The sequence below is a fragment of the Squalius cephalus genome (genome assembly GCF_949319135.1).
Source record: "Squalius cephalus genome assembly, chromosome: 1".
Lineage (NCBI taxonomy): Eukaryota > Metazoa > Chordata > Actinopteri > Cypriniformes > Leuciscidae > Squalius > Squalius cephalus.
Window position 1 is genome coordinate 54,856,688 of NC_137122.1, and position 19,349 is coordinate 54,876,036.

A 19,349-nucleotide genomic window follows, 5' to 3' on the forward strand; every position below is an offset into this window, starting at 1 on the left:
TGAAAGCATTGTTGACTCTGATGAGGACTACACTCCAGAGACAAGTACCGCATCGTCAGCTCGAGGACAACTAGCTGTTAAACATGTATTTTGTTATGTAAAGTTAAATTTTGCACAATTCAACACGACAGCTATCAACTTGAGCTAGGCCTATTGATTATTTATCGTCTCTACTATGGCTCGCTATGTAATGTTATGTTAGCTATATTAGGCAGCTACGTGTGCTAGTGATACATGCTTCATGAAAACATAAACAAAAAAAATATGTATAATCAAATTACAAAAAGAAAGATTACCTGTCCAGCAGAAATAAAGCCATCAAGGAGTCACTTTTCAGCCCCTTGAGGTCCCTCAGCTCTCGCCATCGCTGGAAAGCCACGTCGATATTGACTCGCGTTTTATTTCTTTGTTTATCCAAAGACTTTTTGTTCATTGCCTTTTCTAGTAGTCTTCTTTTTTTGCCTTGTTTGCCTTCGCTAACTGCATATGCCGGTAATGTGAATTTTGAATGCTCTTTCTCTGCCATTATTTTGCTATTCCTACGTTCCGTGCCTCCTGAATTCCTCAAATCAAACGGGTTCGTGCAAGTGGGCAGATCCTGTGTGGCAAAAGGGTGGTTGCCATAGTTGCGAGAGAGTGACAGTCGCCTAAGCCAATCCTTTGTTTCGTCCCGAATGGAAATAATGAGCTGTGTTTAATGCAGATTAAACGGTCTAGAGTCACTCGATTTTTATACTCTTTTTTTTCAGAGTACTTACATTTTAATTATGTATTGATATATAAAGAAAGTTTAAACAAAATTGGAAAAAAGTTTTTTAGACAAATCCTACCTACCCTACCTTTAAAGGGGTCATGACATGAGAAATCAAATTTGCCATACGTGACACTGGACCACAAACCAGTCACATTCATACATCATCTGAAAGCTGAATAAATAAGCTTTCCATAGGCCTATGTCACGAAAAAATTGAAGACCGGAAGTACGTCTTTTAGTAGGGATAAGGCTCTTCCGGTTAGCTTTTTACAAAGGCGGAGTCCGATAGATACCGCTGGACCAAATCTCTCCGCAACCTGCCTGAAGTCACATATGACGATGTGGTTCGGATGGTAAATGAAAACTCTCAAGTGGAAAAGCATGAAAGCTGAGGTATGGCTGTCTACGTCCTGACGCAGAGCAACCCGGTGCACTACAACAACAGCTGCGCATGTTCGCCAGTAAGGTAAACGTTTCTATGGTAACAGCGAGTTGGACCAATCAGCAGACGTTGCTGCTACGCTTAGGATTGTGGGTAGTGTAGTTTTTTTTCATAAGATCGCGGATAAAACATGTTTTTCTTAAAACAAGGTTGATTTCATACAAACTTATAGCTTCTACAGGAGCAAAAACCTTCGTTTCACAACCTCATAGCTCGTGGTCAGTCTACCTCGGATGGTTTAGACATTATGGCTGATAATCTAAATCCTTATCGAGAAATACTGTTGTCCGGAAGTTCTGAATCCCTACTCCGCGTTCCGGAAGCAGGAAGTGTGACATATTGATGTATGGTTTGTTAGGATAGGACAATATTTGGCCGAGAAACAACTATTTGAAAATCTCCTTTAAAGTTGTCCATTTATGTTGGCGATTGTGCTGCATTCACTCACAAAAATACATGTTTTATATATTTACAGTAGGAAATTTACAAAATATCTTCATGGAACATGATCTTTACTTAATATCCTAATGATTTTTGGCATAAAAGAAAAATCGATAATTTTGACCCATACAGTGTATTGTTGGCTATTGCCACAAATATACCCGTGCGACTTGGGACTGGTTTTGTGATTCAGGGTCACATATAAGAGGTATTTGTATCATTAAGACATCCTGCAAGTTTCATACCTTCAAATTTCCGACTCAATTTAAACAAAGAATTTATCAAGCAAGCTCCAAAAACAGCTTGTTTTGATATTTTGGGTTCTGTGAAGTCACATGGGCAAATACATTTGCATATGACCGCCTCCTGAGCAAGACATCGACCAATAGTTTTACATCATCGCACCAAAGGCCCCGCCCACTTTCGTTTAGTCGCTTAGTGGAGTGTCACGTCACGTCAAAAGCAAATAGAGTTCATTATAATCACTGACGCTGTCTACACTGATAGTTTAGCTAACTGATAGATAGATGCGCGTTCAACTGGACAAATGAACGAGTGAAAGAATGTTCGCTTTGACGCGTCCAGTTTAAACAGCTTGTTTGCATCTCAGAAACAAGTGGATGGTTTTTATTGGCGTCCTGGATCGTGTCGAAAGATTATGTTTGTTTGGAGCATTTTGTTTTGTAAACGAGGCACAGTGCCGTAAGTAAATGATTTCATAATGCTTTGTCTGTAAATTACAGTTTTATATAAATAATGATTTAAAAACACTTACTCACGTTCAATAGCGAGTGGCTGCTGACACTGTTTCCTATGCAATGAGTTAGCCAATCATAACAGTGGCCGTTTACTGACGAGCCATGGACACTTTTTTAAAGTGTCATTGAGCCACACATTCTGATATAGTGTGTCAAAGTGTGTCATCAGTGTCAAGGCACAAGATTCACTGATGTTTAAAGTCATAGACGTCAGATCTGGGTAGAAAATACATCTTGACGTGCTATAATTGAATGTACGTGAACTTAAGTGAGATTTGAAATCTGAAGTAAAGGGGAAGCTCTTCAGTCAATAACAACTAGGCTATATTTCAAGTCTTGGAAGTTTCTCAAGTCATGCAAATTTAAATTTAAATGTAATTCTACACCCTTGCCTCATTTAATATACACGGTTCTATACAAATGCATATGCAAATGAACCCCGCCTCCACTCACTCACACCAGCTCAGAGATCCACTGGTTGACGATCACACGTTGATCTGATTGGTTACAAGGTAGTTTGTGACGTCAGAAACACCAGCGATTTCAAACCGTGTTTTTGAGACTGTCTTTGGTTCACTGCAGTTTTAAGGAGCAAATACTCAGCAATGGTGTCGACTTATGAATCTGCACATGGTTTGTCTTAAAGTACATTAAAAACACCACATAGACATATAAACAACATTAAAAACTTGATTTTCACCACAGGGGTTGAAAAATCTTTTCTGGATCTCAACAGTGTCAGTCACTTTTCATTTTCATTGTATGGAAAAGTGCAACTTGGACATTCTGTGAAACGTTTCCTTTTGGGACTAATAAAGTCATTCAGGTTTGGAACAACATGAGCGTGAGAAAATTATGAATTTTCATTTTTTGCTAAACTATTCCTTTGTTATATATATATATATATATATATATATATATATATATATATATATAACCAAGATGATTTTTGGTTTGCAGGGATGTGGGATTGTTTACTGTCGAACCCGAGAGAGTTGTGAGGAAGTGGCTCATAAGTTGACTAAATTGGGAATTTCAGCCAAGCCCTACCATGCAGGTGATCCCGCTGCCTTTTCACGCTTTATAGACTATAATAGTATAATGTCGTTGTGCATGTTTGCATGGGTCATTCTGTGATCTCTCTCTCTCTCTCTCTCTCTCTCTCTCTCTCTCTCTCTCTCTCTCTCTCTCTCTAGGGCTGAAGGCGGGCGATCGCACAGAGAGTCAGGCTGACTGGATGGCTGATAAAGTGCCTGTCATTGTGGCCACCATCAGTTTTGGTATGGGAGTGGACAAGGCCAATGTCAGGTGAGTTTCTCATCGTAATGTTCAAAAGTCTGGAGTCTGTAGATTCTATTTATGTTTTTGAAAGAAGTCTATTTTTTTTTGTGGTGCAAAGGATTATGGTTAGGGGTGCACGATTCAGAAAATGTCACGATTCGATATCGATTTTTAGGCTCAAGATTCGATTCAAAATCGATTTTCGATTCAAAAAAACGATTCACAGTATGTAAATGACATTTACAAATTTAAAAACAATTATTAAAACAGTTGTATGTTAAGAATTTTAAACTAATATAACTTCAAAACATACAAGTAAGTAGCAAATAATAAAGAGGAGCATAGAAACATAACAAACAAACAAATAGTGCTTTCAGTAGCCTATTTAAGATTATCTGAACGTTTTCCATTCAAGAACTGTGAATGATTTTTCTTCATCTTTACTGTTGTTTTTTACTATGACATCATAGACTGCGAGAGATCTATTAAGCTGCATTCACGCACGGATCTCTTTTGAAATATAAGAAGTAAAGTGGTTTGTCCTGTCCGTTTAATCCCTTAAGACAACTGGCTGTGTTTACGTTAATTTTGCACAAGTATATTAAACCACTTACACGGAGTCGCACAGCCGCATGCGCGAGCAGTCTACACAAACAAAGCGCGCGTCTCTCACAGCGCATCCTGTGCAATGACGCCTGTGAATGTCCTAGTAATTCGCTTCAACCTTTCCGAACTTATTAAAGATTATTTTACGGAAAGTTTGATTGGTGTATGTATGTGTGTGAGGAATTGGAAGAAAGCAGATTACGGGTGTTTCTAAAGTAAACTCAGCGTCATCGCATATCTGGTTAAAAACTAAGCTCAGAATCGATTCTGAAATTCTCAGATTCGATCCAGAATCGTTGGAGAGAGAATCGCGATGCATCGATGGATCGATTTTTTCTCCCACCCCTAATTATGGTACCTAAATACAATTTCTTCAGTTGGTGCTCCTCGTGTGGCGGTCAAAAATGAGTTGTTGTTTTTTTTAAAGTAAAGTTTAAGTTTATGAAAAATGCACAAAAATACTATTTTCAAATGAAATGTTTTACTCTATAACGGCAAGAAAATTAAAGGCATAAATCTAAACAAGTTGTGTTTCAAAAATGAGCTTTTAGTCAGATTTTGTTAAATGAAGTTGTTTTTTAAAGTTAACTTTAAAAAATGTTATAGAAGTTTGTTTATAAAAAAAGTTTGTTTAAAAAATTAAATATATATTTTCCAAATCATGTTTTACTCTTAAATTGTGAGAAAATCAGAGCCATAAATCTAGTTGTGTTCCAAGTTTGAGCTTGATATCTCAATAAATGAGCTTTCAGTCAGATTTTGTCTGGCCGCAGTACCAAACGTCTCCACTAGATGAAATTCGTCTTCCATTCATTTCCAATGCCGTCATTTTTGATCACGAGGAGCACAAGTGTGACTATTTTTTTCAAGACCATTAAACCTTTTCTAATCATGTCCATGATTATTTTTGTGTTCACATAGCAAGTGCCAAAACCTTTACCAAGTTTCGTACCATTCCGAGGAAGTAAAAATTTGACAAAAAAAAAAAAAAACGTACAATTTTTCAAAGAGCACCAGAGGGTTGATGAATCTGTAGACATTTCAGACTTCTCGCATCTGTGCTTTAGCAGCTACCGTGTTTGATGTTGCGTGTAAGTGTCCGTATGTTTTCAGGTTTGTCGTTCACTGGAATGTGGCGAAATCTTTGGCCAGTTACTATCAGGAGTCGGGACGAGCCGGCCGTGACGGACTGCCGTCGTCCTGCAGGATTTACTACTCTCCCAAAGACAGAGACCAGCTCGGCTTCCTCATCCGCAAGGAAATCACGCGCAAACAGGTCGGGAACAACATCCGATCTGGGTGTCTTCATACTTCTGAGCAGTCACAGGTAGACATTCCTTGTGTGTTTTGTGTTTTGAATTCAGGAGAAGCGAGGATCACAGAAAGAGCAGGACAAGGCGCCCATTCTGGACTTCGAGGCAATGGTTGCTTTTTGTGAGCAAGAAGGGTGAGTTTAAACACAGACAACTGATATCCTGGATTGAGGGTACAATATATGTTTAATAAAACAGAATGGTATGTTTCAAAAACAAAACATGCATGAATATTTTTATCTCTTTATATCCATAAAATGCATTTGATTTGAATCAGAATAAAAATACACAAGGTTATTTTTTTTTAAGCATATTTGATTATTTACATTTTACTTCTCCAGAGTCTAAGCTCCATTTCCTCTGTATAGCACATGACCTTAATACAACGTGATAGTAGTATTTTCTTTAATTTTTTTGTAATATCAGATACCATCTTTCACAAGTTTGGGGTCTGTAAGGTTTTTTCATGTTTTTGAAAGAAGTCTCTTCTGCTCTACCAAGGCTGCGTTTATTTGGCCAAGTTAAAACAGCAATATTGTGGAATATTAGTACAATTTAAAATAGCTGCTTTCTATGTGAATAATATTGTAAAATGTGATTTATTACTGTGAATTTTCAGCACCATTACTCCAGTCTTCAGTGTCACATGATCCTTCAGAAATCAATGATTTGCTGCTCAAGAAACATTTATGATTATCAATGTTGAAAACAGTTGTGCTGCTTTAGCCTATATTTTTGCGAAAACTATGATACAGTTTTCAGGATTCCTTGATGAATAGAAAGTTCAAAAGAACAGCATTTATAAGAAATCTTTTAGAACATTATAAGGCTACGTTTACACGTGGCCGGCTATTTTCATAAACGGACATTGGACCGAGATTGGTGAACCCTGGTTTACACGAACCTGTGTATATATGCCGTCAAGAGTATGCCAAACCTGTAGCTGGCAGTGTAACGAGAAGCTCAAGCCCACGTTCGCCAATCAGAATCCCGAAAATAGCAACAACAGCAACGAACACTGTGACGTCGGCTGCCTAAAACTCAGTTTTTCTCAGTTTACATGCAAACGTGCAAACAAAGTTTTCCAAAATCTCCACTCTGGCCGGAGTTTTTAGAAAGAATCGGTTTCAGAGGCGAATTCTCCGTTTGCGTGTAAACGAAGGGCACAAACGAGGGGAAATGTCTCAGTTTTTTTAAATAACCATGTACGTGTAAACGGGGCCTAAATGACCCTTCAATCAATTTAATCCCCTTGCTAAAAGATAATTACTTGCTGGCTAATCTTACACTTGTGAATGGCATTGCACCTGAGATCTGCCCTACGCTTTCCCTCATTTCTTCGTCTCTGCTCCGTTACTGCAGTGGTGTGAGCGACCAGCAGAGGGCAGCCGCTGGTTTCACAGTGGTTCACCGTTCATATAATGACAGAGGTTGGGAATTTAGTGTTTATTTGTGACTTCCATAATTAAGGGGGACCATAATCCTCAGCCAGATGCTTGTTTCTGCATCTGAAGATCTGCTTCGTGACTGTAGCTGATGTGTGTTGTGTGTTCATGCAGCTTTACAGTGGCTGAATTTTATCGCTGTAATGTGTGATATCGCAGCGGTCACAAACAAAACGGTCAAACTCCACCAGATTTTATTTTGGCCCATTGTGGTCTGTTTTGTATCTTCTCGCTGGCCGTGTTTCAGACGGCAGAGACTTTGTTCCTGGACCCGCCAGTGCAGCAGCCGCAGCAGCCGTAGACACATCCGGTCACGATCAGAACGATGAATGTCACTGGAAGAAGAAGAAAACATGGAGATTTAGTCACACGTCGTAATCAAAGCAGCTTTTCACACTACGCTCAACCCCGGGTTATCGTCACTCTAAACCCTGCTTTTAACCCTGAGCGTTTCACACTTGTAATTTAGAAGACGTTAAGCACCGTTTTTTTTACCCAGGGTTATGAAACCCTGCTCTGGGATGTTAACCTCGCATTGCGGTGCCAAACTAGCCTGGAAATCCAGACCTAAATCTAAAAGATTAATGGTCTGGCGTCGACTAATGCGACCAGCTAAATCGACCAGCTTGAGGGGCGGCACCAAGCATGCATTTGAAAATCTCACTGCACGCAATTGGATAACACTACGACCAATCACAACAATAAACCCCATACGCTTAGCTACCGGCGGAGCTAACTGGTAGATTAGACTCTTGCCGTATCCGGTCGGCAAAACGGCAAAAACGTAATTGTAAAGGATCGATTCGAGCGCCGTCTTCTGTTCCTCTTTTAGATAAAAAGCCAAGTCTAACTCGTTCATTGTAGCGGCCAAAGAAAGAAAACGTGACAATTGGTGTATTTAGAGACTGTTTCACTCTTACCTTTATCCATTATAAAGCTGATAGTAGGGTAAGGCAATATATGAGTATGTCCAATGATAGAGCCCTTATGTAAACAGGTCACGTGCTGCGTTTGTCCAATCAGTGACACTGATGCCGCAAATATGCAAATGAGGACATTCACCCAGGTTTAGGAAAGGATTAATTGTTAACCTTGAGTAAATTATGAGCAATGTGAAACGTGAATCAAGATAACCCAGGATTCAGTTTACTCTGGGTTTAAAATGACCCAGGGTTAACTAGTTCAAGTGTGAAAAGCCCTAAAACTGATTACTCAAACTAACTTAAAGTTGGCATGAAACAGAAGCTGTGATGGTCTTTCCTTCTCTGTTGTGACGTATATCTGAGTGAAACGGCTTCTGGAACAAGAACAGATGTAGGGCGGGGCTTGATTTTGTCTGTGGGGAATTGATTGGATTGGTTTTAATGCACACCTTCCAGCCAATCAGAATCGAGCAATCAGACAGACCATGGTGATTTATAATAACAGTGCTTTTAAGGAAGCTAAAGTGACGTCATTGGGTCTCATTCATGAAACACGAGCAGAACGAATTTTTGTGTAAATCGTGTGTAAAGTGGTTCTGGTGTAAATTTTCGGATTCATTAAAATGTTCGTATTTTCCAAATGTTAGTTGGTACGAAAGAAATCTACACCTGCTCCCAGCCACGCGTAAATGGTGCGTTTAACATCTGAACGTTTTGCTCATTTATAAGGCTGCATTTTAATTCACCTTAATCGGGTACATATTTACACAGCATTTTGAAAAAATATTATATATAGTAATTACATACGTTTTTTCTTATGAGAGCCAGTAGCGTCTGCAAGTCACAAGTGTTGCAGTCAAGCTTCATGTCGAACCATTTTCTTTTCACTTCTGGGACTGTTCGATTAACAGATGAAACTCCATTAACTTCATCTGTAATATGCTGCCAAGCTTCCCTTTTTTAGGACCTGATACGCCACTATGTACGCTTGAAAATAAAATATGGTGTTTTGAATGAACTTCTGATAATAAAACTTCAATTTCTGCATCTGAGAAATTTCTCTTTTTCATTCGCTTTTGAGAAGACATGTTGAAATCCTTCGTTTGGTGTCATAATATGATGCTCATATATAGTTGTCAGTCGGATTTAATGGGCGGGATTTATGGTAATTGAGAATGAGCGTGTGTACGCGCGTCCCATTTACGACTGAGTGAAAATTCATTAACACACACACACATTTCACTATCACATCTGACGTTTACGAAGTATTTGTGAATCAGGAGAAGAGTTTTCGGGAAGGTCTCTTTACGCGCAAATCACTCACATATTTACTCGTATATTTACGAATGTTTCATGAATGAGACCCATTGTATAGTAAAATTAAGGTTGATACTATGAAACTGCAACTTTGAGAACTTAAAACTTCCTTTGCAGTTAAAAAAAAACCCCCAGCATTTATGCAAACCAAGCTTCAGAACGACTCAAATCTTTGGATTTCTGCTGTGAGAAACCCCAACTTTAACAACTAACAGTTACAGTCCCACAATTAGAGTCAGCTAGTTAGAGTTTAAGTGCAGTGCGCTCACTAAAATAGCAGGATAAATATGGACGTGCGCTTGGTGGAGGCCTTTAATCACAGTAGAGCCTCTTATAGCCTCTCCGCCTCGCGTTCAGATAAATGTGGCCGCACAGTGCAGAGACGTAATGACAGCCCAGTGTAGAGAGAAGACTGTGCTTACAGAAGAACAGCAGGATGATGACGAACGCCGTCTGCGTGAGCGGGTGCTCCTGGGGAAGAGCCTGCAGTTTGGTCCAGACGCTCTGGAGGATTCCCATCATGTCCTCTGAAGCGCCCATTCTGGCCTAAACACAAGCACAAAGACCACATTGTACACTATCACAATTTTAACTGTACTGTAAAAAATCTGTTAATTGGTTAAAGGCAAGTAAGGATCTAACCTTACATTTCCTGTAGTGTTACAGTAAAATAGTACAGTTAAATATACCGTTTTTGTAAATATAAAAAGACAAATCACCTTATTTACAGTGGAAAGCTGTTATGTGTGGTCTTGCTGATTCAACTGAAAAGTGCAGTTGGTGGTGTTGTTGTTGTTATTTTTTAAATAACAACAGTTTTAAACTGTAAGGCTGTTCTGTAAGGTTATTTACATTTTTATTACATTTTTAAAATAATTATTTATGGGATAACCTCAGCTGCCAGGTTATAACAGTGTATTTAATTATGTTGATTATTATATGATATGATATCACATATTTGATCTATAGCAGGGCGCCGGACCTCAAAATGACTTAAAATGAGACAAAACTAGCTTTAAAATAAGATTTAAAAAGTAAATATCAAAACATTTCTCATTTTAATTCCCCTCTCTCCCTCAACAACTTTTATTTTATTTTTTATTTGAAGAACCAGCATGGTCTTGGAAAACCTGGATATACTGTATGAGGAAGCCTGATTTTAAACGTGATATCTGACTTGAAAAAAATAACTAATCTTAAATCTTAAAGTTCCATGGGCATTTTTATAATGAATACAAGTTTTTCCTAATTATGCCAAGCATATATATTTTTCATATATCACATATTTGATCTATAGCAAGGCGCTGGACCTCAAAATGACCTAGAATAAGACAAAACTAGCTTTAAAGTAAGATTTATAAAGTAAATATCAAAACATTTCTCATTTTAATTCCCCTCTCTCCCTCAACAACTTTAATTTATTTTTTTTATTTGAGGAACCAGCATTCCCATGGTCTTGGAAAACCTGGATATACTGTATGAGAAAGCCTGATTTTAAACGTGATATCTGACTTGAAAAAAATAACTAATCTTAAATCTTAAAGTTCCATGGGCATTTTTATAATGAATACAAGTTTTTCCTATTTATGCCAAGCTCTAAAATGATTTTATCAGATTGTGAGTAAAAATATTTGTAACCCATATGTAAAATCATGGGTTAAAAAGAGTGGCATCCCTGAAGAACATTCAGCTAACGTTATTAAAACTCGTGGAATCGTGAAATTTAATTATTGTAATTGTGTTATGACTGTTTTAGGGCACGTTTGCACTGCACTAAAAAGGGAAACGTTTTTCCTTTCTGTTTTTAGCATACAGGCGACAGCATTGTCAAAGTGATCCCCGTTCACACCGATCCATGAAAACGAGTAAAACCGCTGTATTTTTCATGCCAGGCCAGTAGTTGGCGATGCCACTTTGTAAAGAAATGCTACTCACATATAGAGTGAACACGTAATACATTATGCGTTTTCACAGATACACGTTTTAGTTGTTTACGCAGAGACGACAACAGTGTCGTTTTCAAACTTGCACTTCGAAACCCGTTTTCAAAAGTTTGGGTTTTCAGGCCCCAAAACTCGAACGGCCAAAACCGGATTATAAGTTTTCTGTTTTTAGTTGAAAATGGTGTCTTGTAAACGGCACCCAGTGCCTTGTCTAATTTACAGAAACTATGAGTGTCCGTAGATTAGATTAAAATACGTTTTTATAATAAATACAATTATTCCTGTGGACATTTGGAGTCAAAAAGACTCTGATCAATGGGAAAAACAGGTTGGATTCATGATTGCTGGCTGATAGATTTGCATTTCTCCGAGGCATCATGCAAACCCTGTATTGACAAATGGCTGCTTTAAGCACATTATTGTTTTTTGTAAGTTTGTCCTATTTGTGTTGGCAGTTATTAGTCAAATGAATGGCAGTAGTTCACAACCGAGGCCTTGCAGAATGTTTCCTGTGGTTTTGCTGAAGAATGTAGAAACAACAGAACCTGCTAGTTGAGCTTGTCGTTAAATTTCTGCTGCGTCGTGGGTGTGTTTCCACATGAGAGACGCTGTTGGGTGTGCCGTCACTGTATGAAACTATCCCTGCTGATGAGAGAATCATTCCTTACTGTTATTCCCACCTTTCAACACCGTTTCCTCGGTTAAACATGAGTTTGGATTGTCCTGTATTGAATGTGTTGCCTGTCTGGTCTCAGGAACGTTATTCTGTTCCTTCTAGAATTATACCTGAATCTAATTCTATACGACATCACAGTCTGAGAATACATTTATATCTGAGAACTTGAAGTTGAGTTTCTGAATAAAAAATAAATAAAATTGCCTCTAAACATTATATACACAGCAAAAACTCCAGTGTTAAATGAACTCTCCTGGGAGTTTATATGGCTCCAGACTCAAGAGTGTTAAAGTGCTAAAATATGAGTGTTAAATTAACACTCAAGAGTGTTAAAGTTAATGAGCTCATTAAGTGATTCATTGAGTGACGATTGACCAATACTGAAGACACCTGATGTTAACAAGCAGAATCACTGAAGGAGAAAATATCATTTTTAAGACACCATTATGGTGATCGGTGTTTGCTTTAGTTGGGCTCTTGACCCTTAAATCTTTAACTTTAGATTTAGTTTGGCTGTTGTATCTGTGTTATAACTCTCAGATGAACAAAGAGAAAAGTTGATCAGGTGGTGTTGGTTATGTTGGTTAAATATAATCATATTTTGACATATCATTTAACATATATAACATATATTTGACATCATTTAACATACATCATTTTTTTGACATATGGGTCATTGACGAATAAGGTTTTTAAAAGTGTAAAAAAATAGAATGGAGATATAACTATATTTAAAACCATTTTTTCAGTTTACCTAGGTGTTAACAATATTATTGCAGTTCCTTTAGTTATTAAAAACAATATTATTCCATTTAAATATTTACTATATCGGTTTTACCGAATGACCTTTTGACACTTCAAAATCTTTAAAATACCTTTACATGTAGTAAAATATAATTAAAACCTTTTGGATTCAGTAAAAAATACCTTACATACTTTGGATGTTATATATTTGTTTTTTTATTATCATTAAGGCCTTTGGACAAAAAAAATGACCCGTCACGTCATTGACCCATATATCATTTAACACTGGAGTTTTTGCTTTTTGCTGTGTGTATATATATATATAATTATGCAACTCCCTAAAGTCAAGTTTTGTACCCTACCTTTCAAGTGATTTAAAAACAGCAATATTGAATAATTATGACATGGCTGTATTATGAAAAACTCAAAAACATTGCATTATTTGTTGTCTGCATCCAAAATTGCATACTTCCCAACTATATAGTAGGCGAAACACAGTATATGACAAGTATGTCCAAGTTCACCAAAAAAGTATTTTAAAAAATGACACTTTACTGTCCCATGAGGCCACGGGAGAGGATTTATTAATGGCAGTTAAGCACTCTAACTGACGGCTGTAGGTCACATGATAACGACAACATGGCCAATGGACCAGATTACATTCATACTATATAGAACATACTTTTTTAGCAGTCATGAAGTAATTACTTATTCAAATTAAGTGCCTACTCAATACTCAAGAGAGTATGCTATTTCAGATGCATTTTTCTAAACTGCGTATCTTAAGAAAAGCTTGTAAACAACAATTCACCATCTCATAACCTATTCATATTCACAAAAGACAATTGCACAACCAAATGTATATGCATAAAGATGAAGAAATGCAAAACTTATTTCATAAATACTTTTATAATTAATGGTTTTGCACATTTCTGGATGGTTTTACCTTAAAAGTCTTACATGCAGTTTTATCAAATTTAAGGCCGTACAAAGTCTTGAATATATGAAGTGGAATACAAAAAGTCTTAATTATTTAAATGTTGGGACATAAAACAGCAGTCGCGATATGTGATGAATATGGAGCTTGGAAAGGATTTAATTGTGAGCGCTGCGCTTTTCAAAGTAAAAACACAGAGAGGATTCAGAGCGGTTCACAATCAAATACATTTATGATGTATTACTGATTAGTGTATTACAAAATGGACGTTCTGACACGGAAATATCATTCATGTGATTTGTGCATATCCGATGAGTTTTGTGTGGAAGGTTTTATATTCTGCATTTCTAAAGGGTACTGACTGCCTTCAAAAACGTTCCTCCGTACAATGCTTCTGGGGCCGGTTTCACAAAGCTATTTTTGACAGGTCTATAGTGTTAGACAAGTCTAAAATGTGCTCATGGACTAGGCTAATGCAAGTTAGACTGTTTAACAAAAATAAAGACTGACTTAATTTAGACCAAAAACATTTAGAGCTAACTTAGGTCTAAGACTCTGTTACCTTGGCAACCAGCAGTAACAATCAGTTACATTACAAACAGCCAAAAGAAAAGGGAAAATGGCTCGTAATTTAAACATTTCTTCTTGTTACTACATTCTCCGCTAAATTTCCCGAGTAAAATGTCCTTGTAACTGTTATACTCCTCCAACAAACACATATTTTCCACTGGGGTAAACTGCACTGAGCGGTTGAATGCGCTTACTCGATCCGCCATGTTTTTTGTTTTGAAAAGTGTCTTATTTTACCCAGAATGCATTGCAGTGTAGTCCTACTTAAGATAGTCAGAGTCTTAAGTGCTTTGTGCAGCGGTCTGATTTAGATGTCTATCTGAAGTCTGACTACCTACTATAAGCCATAGTCAAAGTCTATCTTTGTGAAACCGGCCCCTGCAGTTTCAGAAACGCCATCTACTGGCATAAAAGTGAATTCAAGTCATTTTACACAGCTTACATGCAGTGTTGTAAATGTTAACCGCTGAACCGATCAGCTGGTGGCTGATAACCAGAATCCATGTTTATAGGCAATTGTTTTCATAATAAAATGTAATTTTGCACATGCTAAGTTATGCCTCTTGAGTCAAAGCATATTTTTATTGGTTGGACTGAAAACTCGCATCTGATTGGCTAAAGAGAGTGTCCGTTTCATAACATACATAACATACGAGACATCAGGGATGTGCAAAAACATTAAATCTAATATTGTGATTGATGTTTTGCATTTGTGAGTTTTAATTCGGTTGTTCGTTTGCAAATCATGCTTTGGGAATATTAGTCTTGTCTTCATCATTTCTGCTCTATGTCTTTGGAATCAGATGGTGATGTTTTGATGATATTTTTAGTCGTTTCCCCTCGAGTTCATGAGGATATTAATTATTAATTAATATTTCACAAGCACAAAGTGTCACTGTACGTTTTGACAGTATATCAAGTGCAATAATTTTAGGGTTATGAACTAGCACTCATCGTTTTAGGAAATGTTTTGCTTGGAATTTGTAAGAGAAAAACAGTAAAATCAAGAGATGTTCTCCACACAGAATTTTTATTTATATGCTCCTATATAACAATGCATAGTTATATAACAGCAATGGCAACACTTTACAATAATGCTTTTAACATGAGTAAACTACATTAACCAACTAACAATGAGAAATACTTCTCAAGCATTTGATAAACGTAGTGTTAATTTCAAGATTTCCTAATACATTGTTTAAATCATAAGTTGTATCTGTTCATGTTATTTAATGGACCTGAACTGACATGAACAAACTATGAACGGCTGCCTTTTTATTAACCATATTACTAACTATGATGACAAGTTAATTGCTGGAAGTGAATCAGTCGCTGTTCCTGTGAACTGTGAGTCACGAGGCGGATGGAGAAATAGTCGACTTCTTCAGAAAGTGTAAATAAAAAGTGCATTAAAATCATCACATTATTCACAATGTTGATAACTTTGAGCAAAAATAGTGGTTATATTGGATATATAGCCCAGCTTTACTTTTTATATTTTACCTCATAAAACTCAACGTGGGGTTTGTGTGTCCAGATACTTTTGCTGGACGCTGTGCAGACTCATGTTTCCCCTTCATTTCTTCTTGTACATGTCTCTCATGTTTTTGGAAGTTGTAGATGCACAAACTAAGACCAAGTTTTTATTTTAATGCTCACAGTCACTCCAAACACACACACTCACCTTTGATCCAGTTTGTAGTTCACGTCCCCTGTATCTCTCGTTGTTTATGAACTTGGTCCGTTAGAGCGCTCTCTGTCCCGTCATGCAGTTGTTGTGAGCTGCTCAGTGTCTCTCAGATGTGTTTGGCCTGCAGTTTTCCAGTTTAACGAGTCTTTTGGGCTGGGCTGTGTAGCGTTCTGGCTCTCTCTCTCTCTCTCTCTCTCTCTCTCTCTCTCTCTCTCTCTCTCTCTCTCTCTCTCTCTCTCTCTCTCTCTCTCTCTCTCTCTCTCTGTTTACCAGATCCATCGCCACCCCCTTTTTGTCTGGCCCCGTCTTTTCTCCTCCCCTCAAATCACTGTGGAAACAGTTTTTCCTCCTCCTTTTGTCAAACAAAGTCTTGAAGTGCTTTTGAAACTGACTGTGTGTGTGTGTGTGTGCGTGCTCTGAATTTAGGAAAACAAATGACCTAAAAAGTAGGACACTTGTTTTTCAGTGTCACTCATCAATATATCTTATATAATATGTTGTTAACCCTCTGGTGGTGCTCTTGTGGAGGTAAAAAAAAAACCGAACAGATATTTTTGTTATTTGTTGAATGAAAATAATGTACTATTTTTACTTCGATAATGTTTATTTAATATTTTTTGATGGTACTAAATTATATTTATGTAGTAGTTATGATCCATTAATTCACTTTTTAAAAATTTTGAATGCTTTGGAGCACAGACTTAAGTTTGGTCTCTTTTTAAAGACAACATGTGGCAGATTATTGCTAAAGTGGAAAAAGTTTAAAAAGAAGTTTGTTTATTGCTATGAAAACATATATATATATATATATATATATATATATATATATATATATATATATATATATATATATATATATATATATATATATATATTAGGGCTGTCAAACGATTAATCGCGATTAATCGCATCCAAATTAAAAGTTTGTTTTTACATAATATATGTGTGTGTATGGAGTATAATTATTTTCTATATATAAATACACACACATGCATGTATATATTTAAGAAATATTTGCATGTATATACTGTGTATATATATTTATATTATATATAATTTATATTATATATAAATATTTTATATATAAATAACACATTTTTCTTAAATATATATATGCATGTGTGTGTATTTATATATAGAAAATAATTATACTCCATACACACAAATATTATGTAAACACAAACTTTTATTTTGGATGCGATTAATCGCGATTAATCATTTGACAGCCCTAATATATATATATATATATATATATATATATATATATATAATGTAATGTATATTTTCCAAATGATGTTTTAATCTTAAATTGTGAGAAAATCAAAGCCATAAATCTAAGCAAGTTGTAATTATGTGCTTGACATCTCAATAAATGAGCTTTGTCAGATTTTGTTTAGGCCGCAGTACCAAACGTGTCCACTAGATGAAATTCGTCTCTCATTCATTTTCAGTGCATAATTTTTGACCGTGAGGAGCACAAGTGTGAACACAAAACCTTTGTTTCATACCACTCAGATGAAGTAAAAATGAAAAAAAAAAATTAATAAAAATATTTTGTCAAAACATGACTGAACCGCACTATGCAGAGGTTTGTTTTCAATGTCATGTGTCTCACCACACAGTCAGAAATAAAAAATAATTTTAATATTTAATAATAATTAATAATAATTATATACAAATATTTTGCCTAAAGACAATGAAGCCTGTTTTAGGACCATACACTTTTTTACATAAATAGTTATTTGTATTGTAATTTAATTATTATTTATTTATCTTTTTACAGTTATTGAAATCAGCATACATTTAAGACAAAATAATCTATGATTGAAATAATATGTCCTAGTTGTATTATTACATTTATATATTTTATTTTCTTGAGACTTGGGTGCTGTGCCTTATCGTCATGAAAATACTAATGAAAAAATCTTCATGATCCTAAAAATAGGATTTCATTTTCCAGTAACACTTTATTTTCCAGTGTCCCTATTACACATCTTACATATATTTACTATAGTAATAACCTAATTATATAGTGAGTACTTGTTTAATTAATATTACTCCATACTTGTTTGTATAATTACACTGTGTCAGTGTCACCGTAAAACAGTGTAACCCATTTTCCTTATGGAAAAACACAATCTATTTGATTTTGGGATAAAACATGCCCCAGATATGTTCACTTTATTTATAGTTAGTTTATTTGCTCTCTCTGTCAGACAGCTGTGGAAAGTTTCACACCTTTTAAGTGTGAAAAAATGTGATGTTTCAAAGCAACACTTTTATAAAAAAAAAAAAAAAGAGGAAGTGTCATAAATTGAACGAGGCATCGGTTTACTGTCGGGGATTTTTCTGCATTTGTTTACATTTCTCTGCATTTGTTTCCATAAGTTGCATATGCTTTCAGACATCTAGTGTCTCTACATTGAGAAAGGAGGACAGCACTTCTATGTGCCTTCAGAGGAAGTCACTAATGGGAAAAGCGTGGTCAGTGTGAGTTGTAGTGAACACTCTGGTTATGGGTGGCAGTGGTCTTTGTGTGACAGACCATGTAAATGTGTTTTGGGGGGGGGGGGGGGGGGGGGGGGGGGGGGGTTCAGACCAGCTATTTCAGACTCTGAAACCTGAAACCCTAACCTCAGAGAAGTGAGAAGTACAGTCTCTATTTTAGAGTGTAAGTGTGTGTGCGCAGCCGTTACACATGCAGAAAACATCCTCTGTTCTTCTTTCTAAGGGTAGTTCACCAAAAACTTGAACATTTTCAAACAGAAGTTATCATTTACTCTCCCATGTGACGTACAGTGAAATCATACAGTAGCTATGTTTCCATCCACTTATTTTTATGCACTTTTTGGGATATCGCATAAACAAAAACACTGGATGGAAACGCCAAGATGCGCATCAATTCTAAAAATGCGTATGCGCTCGATTGAGTCGGATAAACTTAAAGGGGGGGTGAAATGCTCATTTTCACTCAATCTCCTGTTAATCTTGAGTACCTATAGAGTAGTATTGCATCCTTCATATCTCCAAAACGTCTTTAGTTTTATTATATTTATAAGTGAAAGATTGACTGTACCGAGTCTTTCCGGAAAAAAACGAGCGGCTGGGGGCGGGCCGTGTGGGCGGTGTGCTATAGCTGTGCTAACTGATCTAACAACAACACAGAGAGACATTTGAAGTAGTTTACTCACCGTGACTGCTCGATCCTTAAGCATTAGACGATCTGCAAATAAGTCGATCTGGGCTTTGTTTATAAAACAATCATCGTCGAAATGCAGGGAACAAAGAGTCGTGCACAACCTCCGTTGATGCTTCGAAAAAACAAACTCCATCCACTATTCCCTTAACGCTGGGTTCTTTGGGAATCTGTGCAGGGTTGTCTTGCCCTGCCAACCAAAAACCCACTTCTTTGGTGACATTGACTTCCCTAAAAGCCGAGCATAGCGCTTTGAGGTAACGTACTGCTTTCGCTCTCTTCTCTCTCTGGTCTGCGAGTGCGCGCGCGGCCG

The 19,349-nt window shown here is 36.7% G+C and overlaps 2 protein-coding genes across 3 annotated transcripts in view; one reads left to right on the top strand and one right to left on the bottom strand.

Moving 5' to 3' along the window:
• recql5 (RecQ helicase-like 5) overlaps positions 1–19,349 on the top strand; it is a 35,715-nt gene that overhangs the window by 2,933 nt on the left and 13,433 nt on the right. For both annotated transcript variants that reach the window (XM_079866168.1, XM_079866169.1), the window contains exons 4-7: positions 3,356–3,452; positions 3,592–3,703; positions 5,396–5,558; positions 5,647–5,729. In XM_079866168.1, the coding sequence (XP_079722294.1) occupies positions 3,356–3,452; positions 3,592–3,703; positions 5,396–5,558; positions 5,647–5,729 (455 nt within the window). The remainder of the gene's footprint in view (positions 1–3,355; positions 3,453–3,591; positions 3,704–5,395; positions 5,559–5,646; positions 5,730–19,349) is intronic.
• Positions 6,194–16,138, bottom strand: smim5 (small integral membrane protein 5). Its single transcript, XM_079866662.1, has 3 exons — positions 15,835–16,138; positions 9,703–9,826; positions 6,194–7,375 (listed from the first exon to the last, which is right to left on the bottom strand). Exons 2-3 carry the CDS (start codon positions 9,818–9,820, stop codon positions 7,284–7,286), a joined length of 210 nt encoding a protein of 69 aa, XP_079722788.1. The 5' UTR covers positions 9,821–9,826; positions 15,835–16,138; the 3' UTR covers positions 6,194–7,283.

Coding starts and splice junctions, on each gene's coding strand:
- smim5 (XM_079866662.1), bottom strand. CDS start 9,820: ATGGGCGCTTCAGAGGACATGATGGGAATCCTCCAGAGCGTCTGGACC. Junction 7,376..9,702: donor CATCATCCTGCTGTTCTTCT/GTAAGCACAGTC, acceptor TTCTTCTTCCAG/TGACATTCATCGTTCTGATC.